Source organism: Peromyscus leucopus, chromosome 8b, assembly GCF_004664715.2.
Source record: "Peromyscus leucopus breed LL Stock chromosome 8b, UCI_PerLeu_2.1, whole genome shotgun sequence".
NCBI classification, from domain to species: Eukaryota; Metazoa; Chordata; class Mammalia; order Rodentia; family Cricetidae; genus Peromyscus; species Peromyscus leucopus.
This window is the reverse complement of record NC_051086.1, coordinates 55383262-55409579: the sequence shown is the minus strand read 5'-3', so window position 1 is coordinate 55409579 and position 26318 is coordinate 55383262. Positions and strand designations below refer to the sequence as shown.

Here is a 26318-nt window from a genome sequence, read left to right as displayed (position 1 = left end):
GATTGTGCTGAGGACCAAGGACAATCACATCCTAACTCTCCATAAATGCCATCTGTTATTATTGCTGTTAATGTTGTCACTGTTACTGAGTGACAATGGGGGTGAACGGCATGGGTCCTGCCCATGAGGAATTCACAGTCTAGTTGCCAAGGCAGATATGGAGTTAGAGGCAGAATGATGGAAATGAGATTGTGGGGATGCCACAGAAGAGACCCTTCAGTTCTGCCTGAGAGAGAAGAGGCTCCCGGGGGAGGCAGGTCCATTCAGTTCAGGCTGTGAATGATGCTTAAGATTTGAATGGTCCAAGAGGGGGGAAAAAGACATTCTAAGCAGATGGGAGAGTTGCCATCTAAACTGACTAGATTGACTGAAGCATACATGGGAAATTACAGTCATGAATAAGAGGCTTATGTGGGCATGTTACAGGTCTCCAGGGCCAAGCCAAGTGGGCCTCTGTGTTTTATTCCACAGGCCATGGATGTGGTTCTAACATCTTAAGCAAGGGATTCTGTTCACTACCAATGGTGAAACCTGTCATTATGAAAAATAAATACATTTGCTCAATACTGAGACATAGTTGCAGGATGAAGAGGCCAGCTTTTCAGTTCTTTAGCTTAGGTGGCTTGCTGTCTGCCAAGGGTCAAGAAGGATGACATGACAGGATCTGTGGGACCCTCATGTTTAGAGCAGGTAGCCAACCTGAGCTTACCAAGGACCGTGAAGAAGAAAGAATTTAGCATCACTCAAGATCTCTCCTATCTCTACAGCTCTGGTGTAGGGAGTGGGGGGAGGTATGGTTCTGAGGGGGAAATGACAGGTGGGAAACTGAGGCACATGAGGTGAATCATAGAGATTCATAGAATCATTTTCCTGCTGTCTAACTCTTTGTGTAACACTGGGGACAAATTAGCCTCACCTTTTTGAAGCCTGACTTCCTCATCTGTCAAAAGAGAGAGTTTCACAGAGCTCAGGAACGACTCAGTGAAGGAAGACATAGGAAATTTCCATCTGGATGCTGGGCAGCTGCAAATCCTTGCTAAGTGGCAGCTATTACCAAGACTTCTCACACATGCCTTCTAATCCCCTGCGTCCTCATTCTCCCTCATGCCTATGAGGGCATGACAGGCTGCAGGATGTGCTACAAGAGAGTGGAAGTGGAGAGCACAGCACCCCCACAGCACCCCCCCACACACACACACACCTGCCAGGAGCTTGCAGCCAGAGGAGACCAAGGCACATCACCTGTCTTTTAGCACTTCTCCTAAGAGGCCAAGAAGTGTATCATGTGTCTTTTCCTCTCTCGGACCTTTGAAGTATGAGCTATAAATGGTAAAAAACACATCAACCACTCTCTCCATGAATATTTATTGAGATAGCACTTTCAATACAGAACCATTTGAAAAGTGAATCTCCAAGGAAAACCACGTCTTTTGCAGCCATTGATCTTAAAATATTTCCTATGAATGCACTTGCACTAGAAATATGATGCCCTGCTTTTTATTATTTGTTCTGAGTGAAATCATGGATTTGGCCTTAGTGGTTTTTACAAGCTGAATAGTATTGGCCAAACCATCTTCTGGACCAGATTCAATTTTTATTCTAGCCTCTGGTTTCCCCCAAGATATCTCTGGGACTCACAACAGCTGGTAGAGGGGAGACTGAATATACCCTGCTAACAAGTGACCCCGGGAGCAGGTGGTGAAATCATGTACAGGAGAGCTGGAAGGGTTTTGAAAGTCATCTTGTCCAGTACCCATCCTCACATATGAGGATGCTTTAAAAAATTCTCTCGAATAGGATCCGCTTCATCACCCTCCCACTGGACAGGCCAAGGTTAAAAGAATAAGAGCCGTGAGGTCTGTGTGGGGCTATGAATGCCAATGGAATCCATATCTCTACTGATAGCAGAAATATGAATTGCTACAGACATTTCAGAGAACAGACCACATATTGATTAATTTGAAAATAGAACATGCCCTTTGAATCTGCAGTTTACTTTGGGGACTCCAGCATTTAAACACCCCTGTGCAGTGAGGCTGGCTGTGCCCTCAATTGTAATGAATCTTGCTCCAACATCAAGAATCAGACTGGATATGCACCTAGACAGAGGAGGCAGGTGATCAAATTGTTCCCCAAGTCTGCAGATTAGTGGTCTCAAGCCAGCACTTTTGATTGCTATTTAGCGAGAGTGCACACCTCCAAAATACAGATATTTACTTGTATGTATTATCTTATGTGCATGGTGAAGAAACACAAAATTGTAAAGAGTTGAGATAAAAATAAATAGGAGTCAAAGTGTGAATGTGTTTCTCCCCATGCCAGTGAGGTGGAGCCCCCAAATCAGGAATCTCATCTGCAGAAGGTCATGTTGCATACTAAAGGAAGGAACAAAACACTTGAAAAGTGCTCACAGCAGAAAAGAAAATAAATCTGTGCATCGTATGGTCATATGTCCTCCTGAGTTCTATTGGTATTTGTAGGCCCAAGTAGATGCAGACTTGAGGCCACTTGCCACCACACATGTGTTGTGTGAATTTATATGAGTGCAGAGAACAGAGTGAATGTTATAACCGCTTATTCTCTTGTGGGGCTGAATAGGAAAGTGGGAGAAAGACACATTTGGGGGAAAGATTTTTGGAAGGTTACTGAAAATGAGAAATATTAATAAAAGGATGCTAAATGAAAAGAATTAGAAGCTATGCATAGACAGACTCATGCCTATAATTTCAGCTCTTGGGAGGGTGAGGCAGGAAGATTGCCAAGTTCAAGACCAGCCTGGGCTACGTACACAGTGAATTCAAGACCAGCTTGATCTTCAGACTTTGACCCCGTTACAAAGCAAAACAAAACTAAACAAAACATCTATGCATCCATGGGTCATTTTAGCTCATCTTGATAAAACTAAAGTAGGCATCAGAGCAGTATGGATAAATGAGAGAACTGACTTGATGAGGTGACAGTGTTTGTCTTGTATTTGGATTGTCATTTTAGAAGTATAGGCAATGTCTCCTTCTCTCAGCACAGTGACACCATTTTTTTTTCCTGCAGAGACCTCAGAATGACCATGTGAGGGGCTCCAGGGGCCCCACATTCCCGTATGTTCCTTTCTCACAGCCAGAAGACAGGCCAGGGTTTCTCAGGTCCAAGCTCAAGTCACCAAAACTAGAGTCCAGTTGCTTCAGCCTCAGCTATAGGGCTCCAAGGGTCCCAAGAAGAGAGGAGAGACAGGGAGACAGGTCACGAGGTCAAATCCAGTGTCTGCTCACAGCGATGTTCCAGTGTCAGTCCTAAGGGAAGGGGAGAGTGTCTTCCACAGGTGCACAGCCAGTTAGTACCAAAGTCAGTTCTAAAGCCCAAGTCTCTGGGACCCCAACTGGGGAATTTTCTCACTCATTGGAGATGCTTCATTTTTTCCCTCCTAGGGCTGGTGACCCTGAGAAAGACTTGCCCATTGATTGATGATGAGTTCAGGACAGGACAAGCAAGAGGAATCGCCATGAGGTATCTCTGAGAAGACAAGAGACAAACTCAATGGGCAAATGTATTTTTTTTTTTTTTTAAAGAGTGAGAGTAGGTGATGGTGTCTGTACTGGTTAGTTTTTCTCAACTCCATACAAAAAATCATCTGGGAAGAGGAAAGCTCAGTTGAGGAACGGCCTCTATCAGATCAGCCTGTGGGCACCTCTGTGGGACATTTTCTTGATTGACAATTGATGTGGGAAGGCTCAGTCCATGGTAGGTTGGGCCGTCCCTGGGCAGGTGGTCTTGGGCTGTAAGAGTGTAAGCTGAACAAGACATTGAAATCAGGTCACTCAACAGCATCCCTCTATAAATCCTGCTTCTGCTCATGCTCAAGTTCCTGCCCTGACTTTCCTCAATAATGGACTGCGATTGGGGTGCATAAGTCAAATCAGCCCTTTCTTTCCCAAGCTGCTTTTCGTGGTGGTGTTTTTTTTTTTTTTTTTTTTTTTTCTCCCAAGACAGGGTTTCTCTTTGAGCCTTTCCTGGGACTCACTTGGTAGCCCAGGCTGGCCTCTATCTCACAGAGATCCGCCTGGCTCTGCCTCCCGAGTGCTGGGATTAAAGGCATGAGCCACCACTGCCCGGCCGGTGGTGGTGTTTATCAGAGCAATAGAAAGCAGACTAGGGCAGAAATTGGTACCAGGAGTGGGACCTATTCTCATACTACTGAGCTGTGCTGCCCTGACAGGACAGGGCTACCTGAGACAAGGACCTGCCACCAGATGTACAGGAAACCGCAGGAGCAAGTGTGGGTGCAGATGCTGCCCCTGCCCGAGCTAGGAGTAGGACAAGTAACACAGCCACATGTAGCTCTAGCCGCACCAGCGCAGCAGGATGGGCCAACACATGATGTCACTGGCTCATTCCATCAATTGTTTTTCTGCAATTGAAAATATGCATAAATTTGCATATGGCATCTCTGGGCCCAGTTATTTCTCAAGCTAGAAGATTTGCTCCCTGGCATCCCAAGCACAAATTGCCCTTTTCCTAGTTTCCTGTAGAACATCACATGGATCTTCATGTAGCTCAAGACTCGGAACTGCATAGCCAAGTTCAGTCCCCTGAGAAGGAGGGAGTGGCGCAGGGAGGAGGCCCTGATGGTACCGATGTGGTATCACCACTCTGTGTACTCAGAGGGTCAGAAGGCAGTACCAGGCCCAGGATGCTACCCTTAACAGAACTCAGCTGTGCCAGAGATGGCCCCACTGCCCTTGGCTACTGGGCTGTTTGAGAGGAAAATTGAATTATAATCTTAACATCCTTTGTACATCTGAAAATTTGTCAGAGCAATTAAATGCTAATAAAGCAAGGGAGATTAAATGGATAGTTTTCCTTAAAGATTACCCTCTACCACCCAAGGTCAGGTAGAAATTGGAAGTAATGTCGTGGTGGAGTCCAATCACTCTGGCTGAATAAATGTCACATGAAAGCAAGGAGTCATTCAGTTTTCTATATTTGAACGTCTCATTAGAGTCTGTGTCATTTAAAGATGTATTGGGTGGCAGAAAGGTGACATTTGAGGTTTCTCATGGTAAGCCAAGCCCTTAATTATCTGATGGAGGTTAATGTGGCCATGGCATGGGGGAAACCTCAGCATAAAGGGAGCTAATGTATCCCATTAAGAATAGGTTTCATGGTGGGCCAGTAGTGTGAGCCGTCCACGAGGGTGTCTAGCCAGAGTGATTCTTGCTGGTTTCATGACAGGTGGAGGTGGAGACCATGAAAGAAGTGGTGGCAGGGCTGGGGTTAACGTGCTTGCTGTCCAAGCATGAGGGCCTGAGCTAGAGCTCCAGAACCTCCGTAAAGACAGGCATGCAGCAGCATATTTGTAATCCTGGCATTCTTGACGGTGAGATGGGAGGCAGAGACAATGGAAACTGGCAGGGAGGCTAGCCTGGCTTCCGCAACAGCAAACGTGAAGAGTTCTGTCTGAAACTAGGTAGAAGGTGAAGGCCAGTATCTGAAGCTGTCCTCTGATCTGTACACACATGCTATGGCATGTAATGTCTATACATGTGTTCTCCCTTCCCCCCTCTAAGATTACAAAAAGTGATAACCATAGTTGGGGTTAAGGGATGAGATGGTAGAAAACCACCCTTATCTCCAACAACAATGAAGGCAGGAGCTCAGCTGATTCCTTGTCTGGAGAAACTCAGCTGAGGATGTTGAAGGATGTGTAAGGGTGAGGTGAGGTCCAGTGCAAGAAGCCTCAGGATGGCTTCAGGGTATGTCCTGATGTTTACTGTCCTTGGAGATCTGTGCTTCTCTGCACTCCTGGACTAGGCTGGGTGACTTGCTTCTGATAAGTACAGTAATGATCAAAGTGTTGTGATCCCATTTCCAAGAATTGGTTATAGAAGATGGTGGCTTGTGGCTCGCTCACTGCCTCTTTGATGTATGGATTGAACCCAGGGATTTGTGCAGACTTTTTTTTTTTTAACCAACTGAACTACATTCCAAGCCCCCAAAGGGAGACTTCTATCAAAAGAAAGAAGTTCTTCTGTAAACTTAGTGGCTGGTTTTAGGTAAGGAACTATAGAGCCATGAGAGGTAGGGAAGCTGTCATTCCCCACCTGTCCCAAGGCAAAGAAGACCAGCACAAGCTCTGGTGTAGAACCAAGGTGTGGAGCCAGTCATCGGTCTGTCTTTCTGAACATCCATGGTCAGGGATTTTGCCAGTTTGTACCCTGTTCTTCTCCAAGAGTGAGGAACAGATGGTTGGGCACAGACTAATGTGTGGTGATTCAAGACAGAGCTCCAACAGAATTTGGTGTGTGCTATGTTTCTCTCCTACTCACACCTGCTGCTCTGAGCAGTTACAACCTAGACCAGTCTCTGAACTATTTAACAGACTGCTGGTGGCGACGCTCAGCCAACTCTTCCTCAGCAACTCCCAAATGGAGAAAGTACAGTTGTGTTTCCCAGGACAATATTATTTTCTTAGAAAACTCCTAAAACCCAGGTGATCTTAGATTTCCATTACATCCTCTTTTTATTCTATTTACAGTTCCTGGGCCTCCTGTTTAAGCCAGGTCCTATGTTAGTGGCAGAGGTTACAAAGGTTAAGTACAAAATACCATATTGTTCTTGGTTCCAGGCTTAAAGTTCTAATGATGGAAATATATAAATACAGCTTTTCAAGTGAAAGAGAAGTGTTGGAGAACATTTCTATTGAATTAAAACAAGCAGATAAAAAAATAAAGAATGGGAGAGATAAAGAAAAATTTTCATTAGTACTATCATTACCATAAAATGATTATTAGACACTGTCCATTTGAGGAGACATGATCAAAATTGAGAAACCAAGGGAGTAAAAGTCCATCTGCTATGATGTCATTGGTGAAGTCCTGTGCTTTGAGTAGGATACAAAACTCACTCATTTTCACATGATTATGTGGATGAATTAAGCCAAATTTTAGAATCCACAAGCTAGATGAAGCTTTAGATAATTTTTAAGCTTTACTTATTTTTAAAAGAAGAAATTGAGATTCAGAGAGGAGGTACTTGCCCAAGGCCATGTAACAAGTAAATTATACTCCCAGATGGGATCCCAGGTCTTCTTGGTCTGAGTTAGCATCTGTATGAGGCTCTTAGGATGTCTAAGTGCTTCAAAGGCCTGATATTTTAGGATTGGCAATGGATTAATCAGCAAGTATCTCTTTATTTTATATATATATATATATGATAAAGATATATGATAGTAAGCCAAGAAAGCATGTGCTTCATTCCAAGAGTCACTGGAGCTTTGGCATTAGCTCGCTTGATCTTTCTTCCTCTAGCAGACAGAGCTGCCATCCCCCCGATGATACAGTGGTTCACTCCCACTTTGGAAGGAAGGGCACACATCTAGCGTGTGTCTGGAGGTGGCCCAGAATACTTCCTCCGAGCAGCTTTCCAAGTACAAGGGATGCTTGATCAATGGCCTTAAGAAGGGAACTCAAGCACCCACTGTAAAGTATCTTGGCAAAGGATTAGCAGTGAAATAAACCGTGTTGCTTCCAAATGAGCTGATAAGCACATTTATTTAATTTCCATTGAGCTATTTAAATTTTTTTTATATTTGTGTGTGTGCACCTGTGTGGCAGAGGATGACTCTCGGGGAGAGCTGGTTGTCTCCTTCTACCTTGTGTGTCCAGGGATTGAACTTAGGTTGTCAGGCTTGGGAGTGAGCACTTTACCTATGGAACCGCCTCTCTAAGTGACGGGGTGATGTAATGTGATGACAGTGATGGGGTGGTCTAGGGAAAAGAACCACCTTCTAGTCCCTGCAACTCTCACGCCCATAGTTTCACCACATACAACACCCATCCTGAACATCATTTTCCTTATCTGTAAGATGAAAGGGCTAAACTTCGGTCAATCTTAAAAACAAGAGTTTCTCTTTCCCCACATGGAAGTTATGTTTACCTCCCTCAGACATATTGAGATGATGATCCTTGGAACTCGTTGACCCATAAGACCACTAGTCTCCTTGATCATCAGTGACTCTGCCTTCAAACTATGAATGTCATCATTGATATCTGAACCCGAATAAAAGAAATCTCAGGTCCTGAGTGTCCCTTGGAAAGTTAATTCATTCAGCTCGTGTTATGTTTCCAGCCTCAGTTGGAGTTATTGTTCTTTTTGTTTGATACCAGAGTCCTCTTTTTATAGAAGCAAACACATTTTCAACTTAAGGCAGATTTGCCCATATTCCCATGGCAGGGGCTGGGATGTCTATAATGTTTCCACACATTAGTCTCAGAGGACTGGGAAATCTAGCTTCAACCACAAAGGATAACTGTGAACAAGCATACTCACATTGACCTCCTGAGAGCCTTGCTTTTCTCTACACATCAAAAAGGCCTCCACCCTGGCATACTCTAGGACATTCAGATCTTCCAAGAGGAGCTCAGAAGAATGGACAAGATACCACTTCTTTTGTCCCTTCTATTTCCAGTCCACTATGGGGTCACAGGGGGCAGGACAGAAGAAAAGACTCTACTGGCTTCACCCCACCGCCCCTCCAATAACACTACTACTGCTCTACCCCAAACTTTCCTGTTCCTATTGGGGGAAAAAAAAAACAAAGCTGGAGGATGGTTTACCACACCTGATGTATTAATTATTTTCGTTTGTTGTGACAATATACCTGTCAAAAGTAATTTAAGGAAGGAAATGTGTACTTTGGTTACAGTTTGGGGATACAGTCCATCGCCGAAAGCATAGCAGCTGGAGTATGAGACAGCTGGACACATGTCATCAGCAGCCAGGAAGCAAAGAAAGCCGAGCGTTGGTGCTCAGCTTGCCTTTTCCTCTTCACTCAGTCTGAGATCTGTGCCCATAGAATGGTACTGCTCACAGTCAGCCTGGGTCTCCCCCCACCCCAGTGAATCCAATCTAGAAACTTCCTCCTAGACATGCCCTAAAGTTTGTCTCCTAGGTGATTCTGGATCATGGCAACTTGACTATCAATATTAACCATCATACCTTGCCTTCCTTTGGAAGGCAGTTTATGGCACACGCTGTTACTGTCATCTGTTATTTCTTGAAGTGGGCCTCACCTGCAATCTAAGTCAATTACCAAGAATGCCTTCGAACATCACAGATTTTTCTCCACAAAAGCATTCTGGGAAACACAACAGGACCATGCTCTTACAGTCATTATAGTTGTTATCCTTGTCTTCTTTTCTGTCAAGCAGAGAGAGTAACCAAGTAATAACAACATCAAAGCACTGATGAGGACTGAGACAATGGACAGTTCAGTTCAAGTGTCCAGTAGGAATTCTTTCCTGAGGATATCCAGGTCACCTTCATGCATTGGCTTAAACATGTCACTTGTCTCGGCACAGCTTCCCACAACGTCCTTCACATCCAGCCTCACGCTGAAGAAAGTGGTCTTCCAATCCCAATAGCTTTCTTCCTTCCCTCAGGGAGAGTGATTCCATCATGGTCTCAAGTTATCTGACTACTTTGGAGACTCAGGGTTACCTGCTTCCTCTTTACACGTCTAGTCAGTGCTTATACAAGTACTACTTAATGTTCCCAGAAAAGCCCGTGAGTGAGGCTCACATGGTTGCACAAGGACCAGTCACTGTAGCCAGAGAGGTGGCCATGTTGTTGACATAATCCCAGGCCAAGTCTTCTACCTGATGATGATGAGACTCAGATTATACAAAAGTCCAGAAGAAATGAGGGGCTGTGGGGACAGGAGTGGGGAACAGACATTGAGAATGGAATCAACATCTACCACACCTCTCATTTTTTGGATGAGAGACTGAGACTGGAGCTAGAAAAGTCAGATCACCCTGGCCACCAGACTCCCCAATACTCAAATATCCCTTTATTCATTCTTGTTCAGATCAACACACCCAATATCAGTGACAAGCAACACAAGGTCGGAGCAATCAGCTCCTCCCTCGCTCTCCACGGACTGCTTTGGCTACACTGGATTTTAACATCCCTGGTTTTCTGAGTCTAAGGGAAAGCCGGGCTTTTTGTAGCCACAAGAATAACCTTCAGTTCTTTGTCCCTGTGCTCTTGGGGCCGCCATGAGAACCAAAGAGCTCTTGCTACTTTTAAGAGGAAAAACTGCATTCTGATGTGCAAACACACTCGCATATTCATGCACTCAAAATCTAATTTTAGCTGCAAGAAGCTTCATTATAAGATGTTCACATAATTAAGCAGTTTTCTTCCCAGGGCCTGGGAGCCTGTCTATTCTTCTCTCTCATTTACACATCACTGAGATTATCAGAATGTGTTTTAGTTCTTTAAAATTATATATTTTGGTTTTTCCAAATTGATCCACAACAGGAGATAAAACCATGAAAATTACATGTTTTAAACACAGGTTTGTGCCACTTCACAGCCTTGCTACTCGAGTTGGAATCTGTAGACGGTTAGGGTTTTGCTGTTCTGTTCTAATTGGGTCCCAATGCAGTTGTCACATGCCTGCTTTCTAGACAGACTGGCTTTTATGATTTGGCTAGTGGGTACAGCCGCATCCTCTCTAAGGAGAAGCTCAGAGTTACAGATGAGTCAAATGGACTTCTCCACAAAGATGGACAGATCTACCCCCTTCCCCAATGAAGCTGGTTGGGCTGGTTATTGAAGGTCAGCCACCACCACAGGACCTTTGCACTCCTTTATTCAGGCAATACAGTAACATCAAGGCCTTATGAATTGGTAGCATTCCATCTGAAAGGAGGCGAGGCCTTTGGGTCCCTGGCATCTGTGACTATATCATCCCAACTTCCCAGACAAACTCTCTGGGACTGCTACTCTCCCAGACTCCTGGGATGGCAGGGAAAGACCAGGGTATCTATCACGCCTGGATGCAGACCCTGCCAGGTCTCCCTCCATACTTTGCCCTTCCAAGCTTTCTTTTGGGGATCTATTGGGTGACCAGCAGGAGGCTATGGATCATCTCAGGAGGACTCTAGCTCCCTGCTGCAGAGTCTGGGATGTAGGTGTTTCCTGGCTCCCCTTCAAGTCACCATGGACATTCCTAGGGCAGTGCCTCAGCTGCTCCTTTGGAATGGATAGTGGAGATATCTCAAGCCTGAAGAGATTGATAGAGACTCCAGCCTTCCTAGATTGAGAGAGGGCCAATAGGTTCCTTAGATTTGGTCTTTGCTTAGTGCCTTAAACATGCAGCATGTTCCATTAGTGTGATTTTAAAAAGTTATTTCCTTTAAGTAATTCATTCCTCTACTCTGTCTTCAAACCCCCAAACTCTGCCTTCTTTGTGATCAATTTTGTTGGCAAGGCTTTCCACTAAGCTTCTTAGTTGATTTATGGACATTTTTTTTTTAAATTTCCAGTTTGATTTCAGTTTGGGTTTTCTTTAGAATTTCTACCTATTCATTGAATTCTACTTTCATATCCTAAATTGTCTTCCGTATTTCATTCAGTGGTTTGTTCTTTTTCCACACTTCAAATGCTTTATTCTCATACTCTTTGAGTTCTTTTGGATGTTTATTTGTGTCTTATTTGAATTTTTTTGAACAATAGTTCTTTTTGAACTCCTTGTTTTGTGTTTTTTTTTCCTAAGTTGTTCTCATTAGGGACGGTTACCATGGGATTGGCAATTCTTGTTGGAGACAGATTGTCTTAGCTCCTTGCACTGCTTATGTTATTCCAGTGAGACCTAGGCATTTGAAGTTAGGGTGAAGGGTGATTGGCTGCATGACTGAGTAATGCTGAGCCTAATAGCCAGGGATTATTAAACAAAAATTCTAGTGCCAGGTATGGGATACCTCCTTATGAGTTGTTGGCCATTGTCTTCTTAGTCAGGGTTTCTACTGATGTAACAAAACACCATGACCAAAAGCAACTTGGGAAAGGAGAGGGTTTATTTCACCTTACAGCTTGTAAGTCCATCACTTAGGGAAGTGAGAACAGGAACCAAGAGCAACAACCAGGAGGCAGGAACTGAAGCAGAAGCTGTGGAGGAGTTCTCCTTATTGTTTTGATCCCCATGGCTTTCCCAGGCTGCTCTCCTATACTACCTAGGATCACATACCCAGGGATGGCACTGTCCCCAATGACCTGGGATCCACTAACAACAATCATTAATCAAGAAAATATACTACAGAGTTGCCTACAGGAAAATATGATAGGGGCATTTCTCAGTTGAGATCCTCTCTTCCAAAATGACTCTAGTTTGTGTCAAGCTGAAAAAACAACAACAACAACAACAACAACAACAAACCACTAATCAGGACAGCCATGGAGGTCCCAGAGTAATGGGAAACCAAACAACATAAGCCATTTTTCTTGCATGGCCACCAGAACTAGTTGTTAAGACACTATTGCTAAAGATACCACACATTTTGGGTGCAATATACAGAGAAATTAAACTGTACCTGAGCTGGCATCCTCTTTCTCAATGACCAGCTTTCATAGTACTGCAAGGAAGGAGGCAAGCTACGTATCGGGGGAGAAAAGTATCACAGTTAGCTTCTGTTGTCAACTTGAAACGAAGAGGGAACTTCAACTGAGTTTCTTCCATAAGATTAGCCCATGGCCACATTTATGGGGCATTTTCTTGATTGGTGATTGATGTGGGAGTGCTCAGGCCATGGTGGATGGTACTATCCATAGGCCTGTGGTCTTGGTCTGTGTAAGAGAGGTAACTGAGCAATTCCAGGGAAGCAAGCCAGTAGGCAGTGTTCCTCCATGGTTTCTACTTCAGCACCTGTCTCCAGGTTCCTGCCCTGATTTCCATTAATGATGGATTATAATCTATAAGGCAAAACAAACTCTTTCTAATCAAGTTGCTTTGGTCATGGTGTTTACCACAGTAACAGGAAAGCGGACTAGGACAGATATTGATGGCTTTACCTAACTGAGAACTCTACAGACTATGGTATCAACCTGCCAGAAGACATGTACCTACTGGCACAATAGTGGTATGGCTGTTCTGGGGGCAAACAAACACTCTATAATTAATTTTGAGGCTCACTCCACAAAAGGGAATCCACGCCTGGGATGTTAAAAACCCATGGCTAGGGTGGTCTTAGGCTGTAGGGAGAACTTACTAGTGTTGTTAGACTAAGTTGACACAGAACCATACTGCTTTCTAAATGTGTTTACACTCATAGACAAATGCTATTCTCAGTTTTGATTGGGGAAACTTCTCTGGAAGGTGATGAATAAAGAGACTCATGGCTGCTCAAGATACTGAGAATAAGTGATGGTCACGTGCTCAGCTCTCAGGAGGATGTTTAAACCACTATCTCTGAGGATCAGCGAACAATTCAGAGGAGGGGGTGGTAGGAATATAAGAACTACAAGAGGCAGAACTATAGAACTGTGTAATGGTGTCCTCTGGCCATGGCACACAATGGAATCATGACCTCACAGCAGCAGTGGCTGCTTACAATGGGCCTGTATAAGACTAGACCTGGGCCGGGCGTTGGTGGCGCACGCCTTTAGTCCCAGCACTCGGGAGGCAGAGGCAGGCGGATCTCTGTGAGTTCGAGGCCAGCCTGGGCTACCAAGTGAGCTCCAGGAAAGGCGCAAAGCTACACAGAGAAACCCTGTCTCGAAAAAACAAAAAAAAAAAAAAAAAAAAAAAAAAAAAAAAAAAAAGACTAGACCTGTTAATAGCCAGTCATATATAGGAGCGTTTGTCCCAAAGGGCTCTACTCCTCATTGCTGAACAACGGGATACTGATGGATTCTAGGGATAGGGCAGATGCTGTCTACAGTTGTGTACTCACTGATGAGCTCACCATGCCTCAAGAAATAGTTTCAAACCTGTGGTTTCATAGACGGCCCTAATTAAACTTAGTGAGTTACAAAACAAAATAAAAAAGACATGGATGTGGGAAGAAGACTTGTAGGCAGGAGGCAGGGTGTGATTAAAACAGACTCTATAGGAAGGACATGGAAGTTTAGGAGCAGATACACAGCTGGGGGAGGCAGTTCTGGGGTACATTCTACCACCCTATAAACCCCAGACAGGGACTCCTATCTAGCCAGAGAGCAGGTTGGGGCCTTCCCATGACCATCCTTCAACTGTCCACACTGTTTCTCCTTCTACATAGCTTTGCTTGGTTGAGGAATGTCTCCCCGAGGGCCTTCCAAGGGCAAGACCCTACGCCCTGCCGGGGTCACCTCTCATGGAGAAGCCCTCTGGAGCTCAGACCCATCCTGCTCTTCACCAGTTCCCTACCCCTTACTCCCTCTCCTGTGCCTTGCTCCCAAACTGCACCCATTTCTGAGCACAAGACACGCCGCAAAGGTGACCCATGAAGGCTGTGAGCATAAGCAGTTCTGGTCTCAGGTGGCAGGCTGGGCTGAACACTAAAAGGCTGTGAGAGCAATGTCCATTTCTATGCCCCTCCTCTGTCCTCACCTACCCACTCCCTCCTCCCGCTGCATCTGTAAAGGGACCTGCACTTAGGGCTATCCCATCGCTTTGCAAGCATGCCTGGGTTTCTGGGCCTGCGAACCTCTGCACATGTGCGCAAGCTACTTTCCGTCCGACTGTCCTTCCTTTGTTAGCAGGGGCCATTCTCATTCGAAACCACCTCAAGACTGCCATGAAGCATGCTCTGAAGGTCCCCGGGGAGGTAGCTTAGTTAGGCCTTTGGAGACCACACAACACATACATTCCTCTGTGACTGGAATGTGTTTTCTGTGGCCCCTGGGGCAGTGCCACAGCTGGTGAGATTGGCAGGAAGGGGGTAGGAGGAGGGAGTTGTCACACCCATCTTCTCCCTGTGGGTCGCACAGAGGGCAGAGTGGGGTGACTGAGGAAGGCCATATCAGCATCTCACTGCCCTCTGACGAAAGCAATGGACCAAGGATGGGGAACAATGTTGGCTACAGAAATAAAGCCAGAGGGTGTGGCAGAGCCAGTGACATGGCAGCAGTGACAGGCAGTGTCAGAGGGGATGCAGTATCAGGGAGGACTCTGTCACCTGGGGAGAGGCAGAGGGTTTGCCATGCCTCTTCAAGGAACACATAGCACTTTGGTTGTATGTGTGTGTGTGTGTGTGTGTGTGTAGCCCAGGCTAACTTCAGATTCACTATGTGGCTGAAGATGAGCCTGAGTGCTAGATTCTACTGCTTCTACCTCCGAAGTGCTGAGAAGGAAGGTGGATGTCTCTCTACTTGGTTTGCATAGACCTTTCAGTGTGACCTCGCCAGAGCACGGGCTTCCTACTGTCTGGGGCAACTGGTCCTAGTGGTCCCCGAGACGTACCACCGAGGGCCTCGTAACCACCGCAGACCCCTCCTGTTGGCATGTGGTCTCCCTTGAGTCTGGAGACCCCCTAGAGGTCAAGCTGCCATCCCATCCTCTGGCCCTCACTCCTTACAGGCAGGGTTTGATGCCCCAGCTTCCCAAGACAATTGGATGGAGGAGCAAGTGGACCACTCTTAGATGCCCTGGTGGTGGTAGCTGAAAGAGGGTAACAGGGCCGTGCTGAAGAGCAGTGGCTATTCTAAGGGCAGCATGTGTGCTTGCAGGAGTGTGGGGGTGGGGGGAAAGGGGGTCCCATGCTGTCACACAGTGTTGTCAATGTTCATCTATGGAGAAGAGAGAAGCAGAGACACAGTGTTTGCAGTGCCAGGATGTCACAGCACACACGTTTATGGGATGTCAGACACGCAGCCAGGGTCACACAGTACCCATCAGCAACAGTCTGTCTGTGCACCTCCATCCACTCCCAGTCCCCACTGTACCTGCTCAGAGCAATACTGCCAGTCCAGTCCAGTATTCCAGAGCCAAGGACCCCAAAAGGCCAGTTTATGCCCAGCTGGACCTTGGAAGCCCAGAGCCTCCCAGAGCCTAAAGTGTGTGCACATGTGTATGTATGAGGCAGATATCCAGTCTCTGCAAGCATACACCCTGGCACCTGTGTGTATGTGTCCATATCTGGCTGTGTGTACAAAGCTGGGAGTGTCTGGCCCACCCTACTCGAGTAGTTTAGGCACATTAAAATGGGCACTGTGAATGTTGAATGATGTCTAGGTGTGTCTGAGGATGTGTAAGTGTCTGGCAAGGGGTGTTCTGTGATGTGCATCTGTCTGGGTAGGCTTTGTGCTGCTCAAGATCTCCCGCACATGAAGCAGCATCCACAAGAACACCTTGCTGACGGTGTGCCGGCAGCCATGCATCCCAGGGGTCCACGGATCAGTGCCCTAGAGCGGTGTTCAGCCCGACAGTGTAACTGCATCTCAGCAAGAGCAGGTAGCCAGGGTGGGCCAGCCTATCATCTGGGCACATACTCCCTGGGCAGCCCAGCCCAGTTGTGGTCACGCAAGGCTTGGTCCACTGTCTGGATGTAGCCATTGATCAAGTCCTTCATCTCCGGGGTGAAGGGCTCTGGGTCGTGAGGGCGCCGGCCACGGCGCCTGAAGCTCCCCTCTTTGTTGTTCTCCACACAGAGAAGCCGCTCCTCGCTCACAGAGACGTTGAGGAAGGCCACCATCTCCCGCAGCGTGGGCACCAGGCTGCGCCGCAGCTCCTCATAGTGCACAACCAGCAGCCGCTTCCCGTACTTGAGCCAATCTAGGACGTGTGAGGACCACCAGGAGGCATAGCTGTTCACGAATTCCGGCCACTCTGCAACAGGGAGAGAAGTACTGATGTCAGAGCTGCCTCCTGAGGCTACTGGCTCTGGAGGGCCTGCCTAGGAGAGGGGAGCTGCCAGTTTTTGACCTCTCACTACCCTGGGATGACCCACTTGGGTGTCCAGTGCGAATAAAGGGTTCCTGTCAGGTACAACTTGGCAGAGTCCTAGGTCTGCCTGGAAGACAGTGATCTTGGGTACCAAGTCACGATGAATATAGCCTGCCATGCGCCAAGTGAAAACTGGCCCTCTCCTGGATGCTGTGAGTTCTTTGACCTTTGGGACCATCCTGGACAAGGAGGAGTGTGGGTGGCCTGTGGGCCCTGGGACATGATGACACAGCAAGACAAAAGGATCAGAATCAGGAGGAAACCCAAGCAATCCACCTCTGTGCAGATGACCCCATGAGCATCTCGACCTTGTCCCAGGCCCCTGGGCACATCAAATGTTAAGGTAAGGGCGACGTCCAGGGCTCTACTGCCTACCATCTGGACCAACTTGCCTACATCCTCTAGGGCAGTGGTTCTCAACCTGTGTGTCACGACCCCTTTGGGATGCTGAATGACCCTTTCAACAGGGGTTGCCTAAGACCATGAGAAAACACAGATATTTACCTTATGATTCATAACAGTAACAAAATTACAGTTATAAAGTAGCAACGAAAATAATTTTATGGTTGGAGGTCACCACAACATGAGGAACTGTATTCAAGGATCGCAGCTTTAGGAAGGCTGAGAACCACTGCTCTACGATGACTAATGGTTAATGTATGCCATCAGCTCCTGGGCCCTAGTGAGATGAGGGTGCTAAGCAGTTTGGTCTATTGTGCTAACAGAATGTGGTGTGTGAAGCATGCAGGTGGGGGCCTTGTCATCATGATGGACAATTTGAACCCGTGACATTGCTGGGAGGCAGGATGCAGAATGAAGCCATAGACAAGAGGGTGGCCTCAAGCTTTTGTAGATCTATACCATGAGATGCCCACCCCCTTTTTTTTAACAACATAAAGAAATTATTTTTGAAGAGTGCAGAGTATGAAAACAAAAATGGTCTCAATTAAGAGTTTCCAATGAGGTGCAACAGATCTATTACATATATATAGTCTCAGAGCTCCAGAGGCTGAAATAGAGAATTGTGAGTTCAAAGTCAGCCTGGGCTACATAGAAAGTTCCAAAACAGTCTAAGCTGAATAATATTTTGCCTAAAATACTTCCATATTGTCTAAAAGTTTCCAGAGTAGAGCTATTGATATGCCTGGCATACTATGGCTTGCTTCCTGTCATCTTCAAAATAATCTTATGAGATCAGACAATCCGGGGCTTGAAGATGAAAAAATCTGGTCTCTAGGGGGAAAGCTGAAGCTTGCTCAGGGTTTTAAGGCTTGTAAGAGTCAGTTAGTGGAGGGTCTGAGTTCAGTATGAGTATTTGTAGGCTGATGGGGGCTGAATCTCTTGCCACTGTCCCCGAATGCCTAAACGCAGCTAAGGATGGCTGCTGGGTCTGGTCTAGGCAGAAGGCAATAGGAAAGGAGATGACTGAAAACCATCAGGTCACCAGTTGGCTCCGGAAAGCACAGGTTCATCTGGCGCTGGCCCTGTAGCATCTCCACCCAGTGTTGTCCTAGGTAGAGTTTCATTCATGACTTCACTGACACCGTCACCTCCAGATGTACCCTCTCTATCAAATATCATCATACTGAGGACTAGGGTTCAATATATGAATGGAGGGGGACAAGGGCCAGACTCTAGTGCTTCAAGGGCAGGCTCTCCAGCTAGGGCCTGACAAACGGTAGCATTTTAGGAGCTGAGGTCAACAGGCTGACTCCACGATGAGAACGTCCATCCCAAGTCAGGAAACGAGGGTGCCTCGGCTGAATGTTGATAACATATATTGAAGTCCCTAGACCTGAATATGATGGTGCATATAGAAGAGGCTTTTGGAAGACAATCTAGGTTAGATGAGATCATGAGGGTGTGGCTCTTGAGATGGGATTAGTGTCCCTATAATTAGGGTCTCTGCCATATGGCCATGGAGTGCTGTCTGGAAGCTGGGAGAAGGGCCTCACCAGACACTTTATCATTCATCTTCCAGAACCATGAAGAATAAAGAACTATTGTTTAAGCCACCCTGTCTGGTGCCTTGTTGCAGTAGTCTAAGCTGACTAGGAAGCAGGATTAAGGCCCAGCTCTGCCACCTACCACCTAAGTACCCTGGACAAGTCAAATCATCCTCTGGGCTCATCTGGAAAGTTACATGGACAGTGATTCCCCTTCAGAATATAGTAGAGTCAGTGGAGTCAGCTTAGGAATGATGGTCGTGCTGTACCCTGGATGCACATTATCTTTGTCTTCTCATTTCTGAACAGCATGTGAGTATAGCCTCCTTTTCTAAAGGAGGACCTTGTTAATTCAGGCAGAGGGGCAGACAGGGCCGTGTGCATCTAGAGCTGTCTCAGGTTTCTAAGGCAAACCCTAGGTCTATATGACCTCATCCCTCGCCTGGGGGTGGATAGAGGAGAAATCTGGCTTGCCATCTGCATGGCAGTCATATAAAATGCCACACTGTGTGGACAGAGCAGGCTTGGAGAGGATGGGGAAGAAGTGAGTGCAACCAGGCCTTTCTACAGCTGGGAGCATGTATTCTGATCCTGCACCACTCTGCTGCACCTGTCAGTCCCCTGCTCCAGCCATCTGTCCCTCACCTTTGCTCTTCCAGTTGCGGTCAGGGGCATATCCCAGATGTCCAGCACATTTCCTGTTGAACTCGGCAACGAGAGATCTGTAGGGGTTCCGGATCAGCAGGATGGCGGAGTCAAACATCTCGATCTCTCTCTGGCCGCTCTCATGTGTCTTCACACAGATGGTGCGTCGGCTCCGCCAATGGTCCTTCTCACCCTTGAACCCTGCTCGGGAGGAATGGAGGGCCTCTGTGGAGGAAGGTACCCTCAGTCCCACTTGTGGTGATCCCACATCTACGATAACACAAGGACTGAAGCATCTGAGGGGGTGCTGGGGGAATCTATGAATGGGGACAGGAGAGGTCTTCACAGGAGTGACTCTTATCTCAGGGCAAGTGTGAACAGGAGGTGTCTATCAGTAGAGAAGATGATGTTCACATCAGCATGAGGCAGATTACCTCCTGCAGTCCCTGGGGGCTCAAAAAGGCAGGGTCCCGACTGTAAATATAAAAGGTGACACACACGTTGGACTTTCCAGGGAGATAATTTCAGAGGAGCATTGTAAAGAATTTTGGCCCAGATGAGGCTCAGAGTGGGTGTGTGAACTACACAATATCACACAGCAACCTGACAACTGTGCTAGAGCTCTGTCCACATACCCTTGAGTGTTCCTGTGAAGCCCCTATCTTCTAGCCACCTCTCCAGTAGAGACAAGACAGCCATCATTGTCAGTGGCTGTAAACAATGGTCGACTCTCTATGACTTCATACCATATCCTATCTCAGGTTCCTGGACTATCATATGAGTAGAGATTCTGTGCTACAGGATCCAGGGCAGGTCTGGTGAAGGCCTCACCCACAACACTTCAGAATCCACTTCCATGAATGGAGAGCTGTCCCCCAAACCAATATCTCTACTACCCACACCCTCCCTTGGATCTTTGGTAAAGCACTGAGCACTCAGAATCTGAGTGACAACTGATTGAAAAGATCAGACTGGACTCATTGGTCCCCAGAGTCACAGGGTTCCATAAGGTCCTCGTGGCTCCTGTATTGAACTTTGGATCAGTTAATGGATGGTGCTGTCAACTTGGTAAGACTGGGTTCAGCTAGGAGACAAGCCTCTGGGCACACCTGTGAGGGATGTAGCACTGGCCATATCCATGGGGGACTATCTTGATTGGGTTAATTGAGCGAGGCAGATCCACCCTAAAGGAAGGTGACACCATTCCCTGAACTGGGGTCCTGGCTCACATAAGAGGAGGAAGCTGGCTGAATACCTATATTCATTGCTTTTCTTCTTGCTGACCACAGATGGATCCAGTATGACCAGCCACCGCAGTCTCCTGTTCCTCTAACTCCATCTCAAACTGTGAGCCAAATAAACTCTTCCTTCTTTCCTTGAATTACTTTTTCCACTGTATTTTGCCACAGTGACAGGAAGGATAAATCCAATAGCAATGAAGGAACAAGAGCAGACCCTGACCTCAATGCTCTGGATTAGAAGGTGGTGTGGCCCAAGTGCAGAGCACAGGGGCTTAAGGGAGCAGAGAAGAAGAGCTCACAAAGTGGATGTTCTGGAGGCTTTCTGGAAATATATCACCTGGGGTCCCTAGCCCATAGATCAGCCTCACCCAGGACACCCAGCTCATAGAACAGGCTCCTTAAATCTCCGCAAGCTTGTCTTGGGGTTTTGGAAACAGAGTCCAGATGCCTCCCTTCAGTAGAGGTTTCAAAACATCCATATCTACAGTAGCATCGGTGCTTCCCTGGTGCCTGGAAAATGCAACTCTCAAACCCGGAATTGGGGGTTACCCACCAAAGCTTGCTGCTGCCATGGGTCAAACACCAGAAGCTTTTTTTGCCTTGATTGATCTTACCAGACAGGCTAGGATGCCATAAGAGGAAGATTCAAACTATAGCTAAATGAATTGTCAGACCATGTCTGAGAGCCCATAGCCCAAGTGCCCCTTGGCAGCCCTGAAACTGGCTGTTCCACTCTTTGGCCACTTATCTACATGTGGGTAGCTGGTACAGGCCTTCTAGGCAAACATTGTAGGTCACTGCCGCCTGGGTCCAGCCAGAGAAAGCAGGCCCATGTGCTTATCTAGCAACTGTCTCCTGCATCTGCAGGTGCCCTCAGCATCTCAAGGAAGAGGGCTGGGCTACCCAGGCACAGCCAGTTTAAGAACTTGCTGCCACACACAGACACATCTGTCCCTCTGGGTTGTTTTGTTTCCGACAGTGTCGGCTGTTTTCGCAAACCCAACTCTGGTTCAGAAACCCAGAGCAAATGCCGTGCCACTTGACAACTGAGAAATACATTTTGCCAGATTTAGATGCCACTTGACTTGTCTGAGGGTCTTCATTCTTGAGCAGCAGGCAAACTTGAGCCATTTAAGTTAATTTACTCAGCATAACGAGACCTCTTATTTCTACAAGGGAAAGATTAAAGATTAGAAATCATAAAGTTCTTGAGCACTTCTGGACCAATTAAAGAAAAAAAAAAAAAACAACAACAACGGCATTTCGATGAGCTACCCCTTTGCCTGGAAAAAAAGAGGAATGAACAGATTAACTTTCACCCTTAATGACTGGGGAGCTGTGGGAAAATTCTAGTGCTCTGAGGAGAGCTGGTTTGCGAGGGGACCACATGGGGCTGCCTCTTCTCCCCCAGCAACCTGGCTTACCCTTGTTGTATAGGGTTCCATCGAAGTAGTAGCTTCCTGTGTAGAAGCCAGTGGCGTGTTCGATCAGGTGCCTCGCCCACGTGTTCCCAGCTCCCGGGAAGCTCGTCAGAGCCACAAACACCTTAGACTTGTTGGGCAGGAACCTCCTGTCTGTGCACCGGGTGTCTGAAAGTCCATAAGTCACCATGGAGTCACTCACCCGCACTGTGATCTCAGAGCTGTTGCTGGAGTCCTCTGGACAGGGACTGGCAATGAAGCCATTTGTCACCTACACTTTGCTGTGCAGGTGAGTGGATGGTGATGGGATAAAACCTCCCATCCCTGGTGGATGGGAATTGGGTGTGCTGGGGATGCTCACCCCACTCTGTCTCTATGGGACAGCCAAAGCCTCTTGGCATAACACAGAGAACTCCAGATTCTGCTAGGGGAGCTGTGTCCGGACCTGGCCATGTCACTGCAGTATAATAAACTGAAGCTGGGCTGATTTCAGGCCAACAACTGTGCTTCTTATGTTCCCTCCCCAGGGCTGCTGAAAGAAGTACAAGTCACTAGGGGACAGTCCCTGGAGGCACTGGGAAACAGTGGGATGCCTCTCCCTATGAGCTAGTCTTCCCCATCAGTCCCTAGGTCCAGCAGAGGCCAACGTGATGCTGCTCACCCCAGGGGGATTGCTAGCACATGGAGGCTTCTGAGACCCTTTCTGTGCCTCTGAGTCTTGAGTTATCCCCTGAGGCCTCCCACTCTGCTCTTCTTCTCTGTCTTTTACTCTACCATTCCAATGGCTTATGTTTTGAAAAGGAGCCTGGCCTCACCCTCCCTTTTCTCTCCCTTATCCACTGAGAAGAGACAGAGGGAACTCAACATACCCTTTACCCTGTGGCTTCACAGTCAAGCATACTTAGTCTTTCTAGCCTCGGGAGCTCTTTGGGCCCAGAAAAGCAATTCTCAACCAGTGGGTCATGATCCCTTTGGTGTTTGAATGACCTTTCATAGATTTGACAGCCTAGGATGGTCAGAAATATCAGATATGTACACTAAAATCCATAACAGTAGCAAAATTACAGCTATGAAGTAGCAATGAGAATAGATTTATGGTTGGGGGTCACCACAACATGAAGAATTGTATTAAAGGGTCACAGCATTCGGAAGGTTGAAAGCCACTGCTCTAGACCAATGCCACAGTCCAGGAGGTATGTAGAGCTCACCTTGTACAGGTGTCTGGTAGACCTCACAGTAGCCAGGTAGCCCCTGAGCCTCAGGGACCTGGCTGCACAATGCTCCATCCACAGCATCCCGCAGGCTGAACTGGGGGGTAGGGTAGGCACAGTAGCAGTCCCAGCCCCGGAGGATGGCCAGAGGAAACTCCTGTAGGGAAGGAGAGGAGGAGCGTGAGGTAAGGGAGTGAGTGGCTTGTACCTGCAGTCCAGGTGTGAGCTGCACGCTGTGGAGGTGCTGCCTCTCACACAGAGTCAGCAGGGACGACCACCAGGCTCTGTGTCCAAACCTGAGGTAGTCACAGAAGTGAGCTGTGCCTTCTGCCCTGCAGGAGCTCGGAGTGGACGGGAGGCAAGCCAGCTGTCACCACACTGCGCGAGCGTCACCACCGGAGAAGGTGAACAGCACAGAACGCTGGGCACATCCTGGAATGGGGCCCGGGATGTGGCTAGGCGTCTGGCAGGAGTGGCAGGGTGGGTGAGGACATCAGGGAAGAGACCCACATATGTGACCTCGTGAGGACAGGAAGCCAGCTCTGCTGCCATAGGGCAGCTCAGGGCGCAGTGTGCCACATCATTAGACATCAGACCTTAAGCCCTAAGGGGGCCCCAACTCCCTTAGCTAACTATGCCCCCATGAAAAGGGACAAAAGCCAACCCTTGGCCTAGAGTCCCACAACAGAGTGGGGACAGATCCTATGGTCTTTTTTTCCAAAGACTGAAGAGTAGAGAAACACCAATCTCGTTCCTTCCTGACACGCTCAGATGATGGATGGGGCCTTTCTGAAAATGGAAAGTCTCCACCAGACAGAGACTGGACACACCTCTTTTTGAGGGTTCAGCCAGCTCTCAAGTGGGTTTTTGTTCCCCTTTGGAGTGTCTGCAGCATATAGCAGAAAGAGAATCCTGAAGGCCTGGGTGTGAATTCCGGCTCACTTGTGCAACAATGGACAAGATGCTAACAGGCGCACAGTAGGCATTCTACATGGGAATGGGACATATTTGGCTTTCTTATCCTTTACCACAGCTCGTTCAAAAAAAAAATGCACCCATTCCCCTAGCACATGTCTATGAGCACCCACTATGTGCCAGACAGTAGGACGGACATTCAACCCCACCCCATGCCTCCCAAGGGGGCACAGTAGGCTTCTTAGACACAGAACCTGTGTGACAAGAGGAGGCAGTGGGGCGGGGAGGATGGCGTTTGCTGCGAAGGGAGCCGCTGCACAAACCTTTTTATTTTTTGCCCACAGCAAGAAATCTCATAAATAAATAAGGAAAATCAATAGCGTTTTCTGTGCGTGGCTTGGTAAAGCTGAGGAGCCAGGCACTTGTGTTAGACAAGAGATAGTGTCGCAGCCAGGGGAGGCGAAGCGGAGCCTGGGGGTGCACTCAGGAAGAAACGCTCATCGTTGACTCCCTCGGCACAGGAGACCCTCTCCTCTGAGCCCAGAAAGCCCTGTCCCCCATCTCCCCCATCCTTCTTCATACGAGGATGGCACTCTGTCACTGTCACAAGGGACTGACAGGCACCACTGTGTCTTTAAGTCGATTCCACACATGGGCCCCACACTGCTTTACAAATAAGCCCCTTTGGTGGCCTGACTCGCCAGCTTTTCTGGAAGTAAGAGTCCCTGTGGATGTGAGCTGGTGGAAAGTGGTATGGTCCCTGCAGTCTCACCTCCTCTCTTCACCACACCAGTGTCCTGCCTTGTCCTTCAGTAGAACCTTCGCCCTAGTGGAGGCTCCCAGGCCCCCACGTTGCCCTCGGGGAGCACACAGTGGCTTGGTGCTCATTCCAGCCCACACAGCCTGTGATGGTGGAGTTTTAAACACGGGGTCTTTATAGAGTTAATTAAAATGAAGCCATTAGGTTGGGATGGTCCTTCATTGTGACTGTTGTCCTCACAGGAAGGGCAGGCCAAGGCAAGCATCTAATAACACTGGGAGATACAGGTTAAGGAAAGAGGATTTAGGAGACACCAAGGCTGCTGGTACCTCCAAGTCATGGTTCCAGCTTTACCCTCCAGAGCTAGGTGAGGGTTAACACCTGTTGTTTATTCTGTCCAGGCCGTGGTGCTGATGCAGCAGTCTGAGTCAGCTAAGACAAAGGCTCGCTCTGTTCCTGGGCTATTGAGTCAGGCTCCCATCCCAGGGCCTTTGCACCTGCTATCCCAAGGGCCTGGGGTGTTCCTCCCCACACACCCTCTCTCACTTTCTCCCAGCTGCCATTTCAGTGAGGCCTCCTCTGCCTACGCCTTTCCGAACCACAGTGCCCTCCCACCTTCCCCTTGGTTGTGTGCGAATACTGCTTAGTAAGTTCCCTATGAAATGCTCTCATCCCACATCCATAGCTTGGTCAGCTATGATGAACACACATTGAGGCAGGCAGCATTTCCACCCACTTAGAGGTTCTACGGTTCTTTCTCCTACAGCTCTCCCTCCCTCAGCCTAAGCAACTGCTACCCTGCTTTCGATCACCGCAGATCAGCGGCATCCATTCTAGAGCGTCGTATAAATAGGATCACAGGGTGTGTATTTTTGTAAGCCTGGCTTCTTTCATTCAGAAAACCATTTGTTTAATCCATCCCCATCGCCTTACACATCAGTAGCTTCTGACTGTCACATAGAATGCCACGTGTGGATGGGCCACGGGTTGACGGCCATCCGAGCTGCTTCCAGGCTTTAGCCACTGTGGATAAAGCTGCTGTGAAACATCTAAGGATGAACGTCTCGTGTGTAAACGCCTGCTGCCTTTCCTGCCTTTTTCTTCACCACTGTGCTCACCACCACACAGCATACGGCGTACTTTATTTCTTTTCCTGGTTTGTTGTCTGCTCTGTTCACAATGATATAAACAGGCAAGGGATTTCTGTGTCCTGCGTGTTGCTGCATCCTCAGGGTCTAAAACAGTGTCTAGTGTGTGGCAGATTTTTAGTAAGTGTTTGATGGATGAAGAAACACATGAATGAATGAATGAATGAATGAATGAATGAATGAATGAAAATGCATCCTTTCTAGATTCTACCACCATCAAAAGCTATTGGCAACAAACCATGCCATATTCCTGCTAGCTAAGGTCAAGAGCATCAAAGGCTATGAGGGCGGAGAACGTGGCTACCTCTGAGCCAGCCCCTCCCCCCCCA

General features: G+C 47.6%; 1 protein-coding gene across 3 annotated transcripts in view; it reads right to left on the bottom strand.

Annotated features, from left to right (window-relative positions):
• Window positions 1-15577: 15577 nt before the first annotated feature.
• The window catches only part of Wscd1 (WSC domain containing 1), a 43068-nt gene continuing 32327 nt past the window's right edge, over window positions 15578-26318 (bottom strand). For all 3 annotated transcript variants that reach the window (XM_028888681.2, XM_028888679.2, XM_028888680.2), the window contains exons 6-9: window positions 23164-23323; window positions 21959-22123; window positions 19294-19494; window positions 15578-16585 (exon numbers count right to left, since the gene is read on the bottom strand). In XM_028888681.2, the coding sequence (XP_028744514.1) occupies window positions 16233-16585; window positions 19294-19494; window positions 21959-22123; window positions 23164-23323 (879 nt within the window). In that variant the 3' untranslated portion in view covers window positions 15578-16232. The remainder of the gene's footprint in view (window positions 16586-19293; window positions 19495-21958; window positions 22124-23163; window positions 23324-26318) is intronic.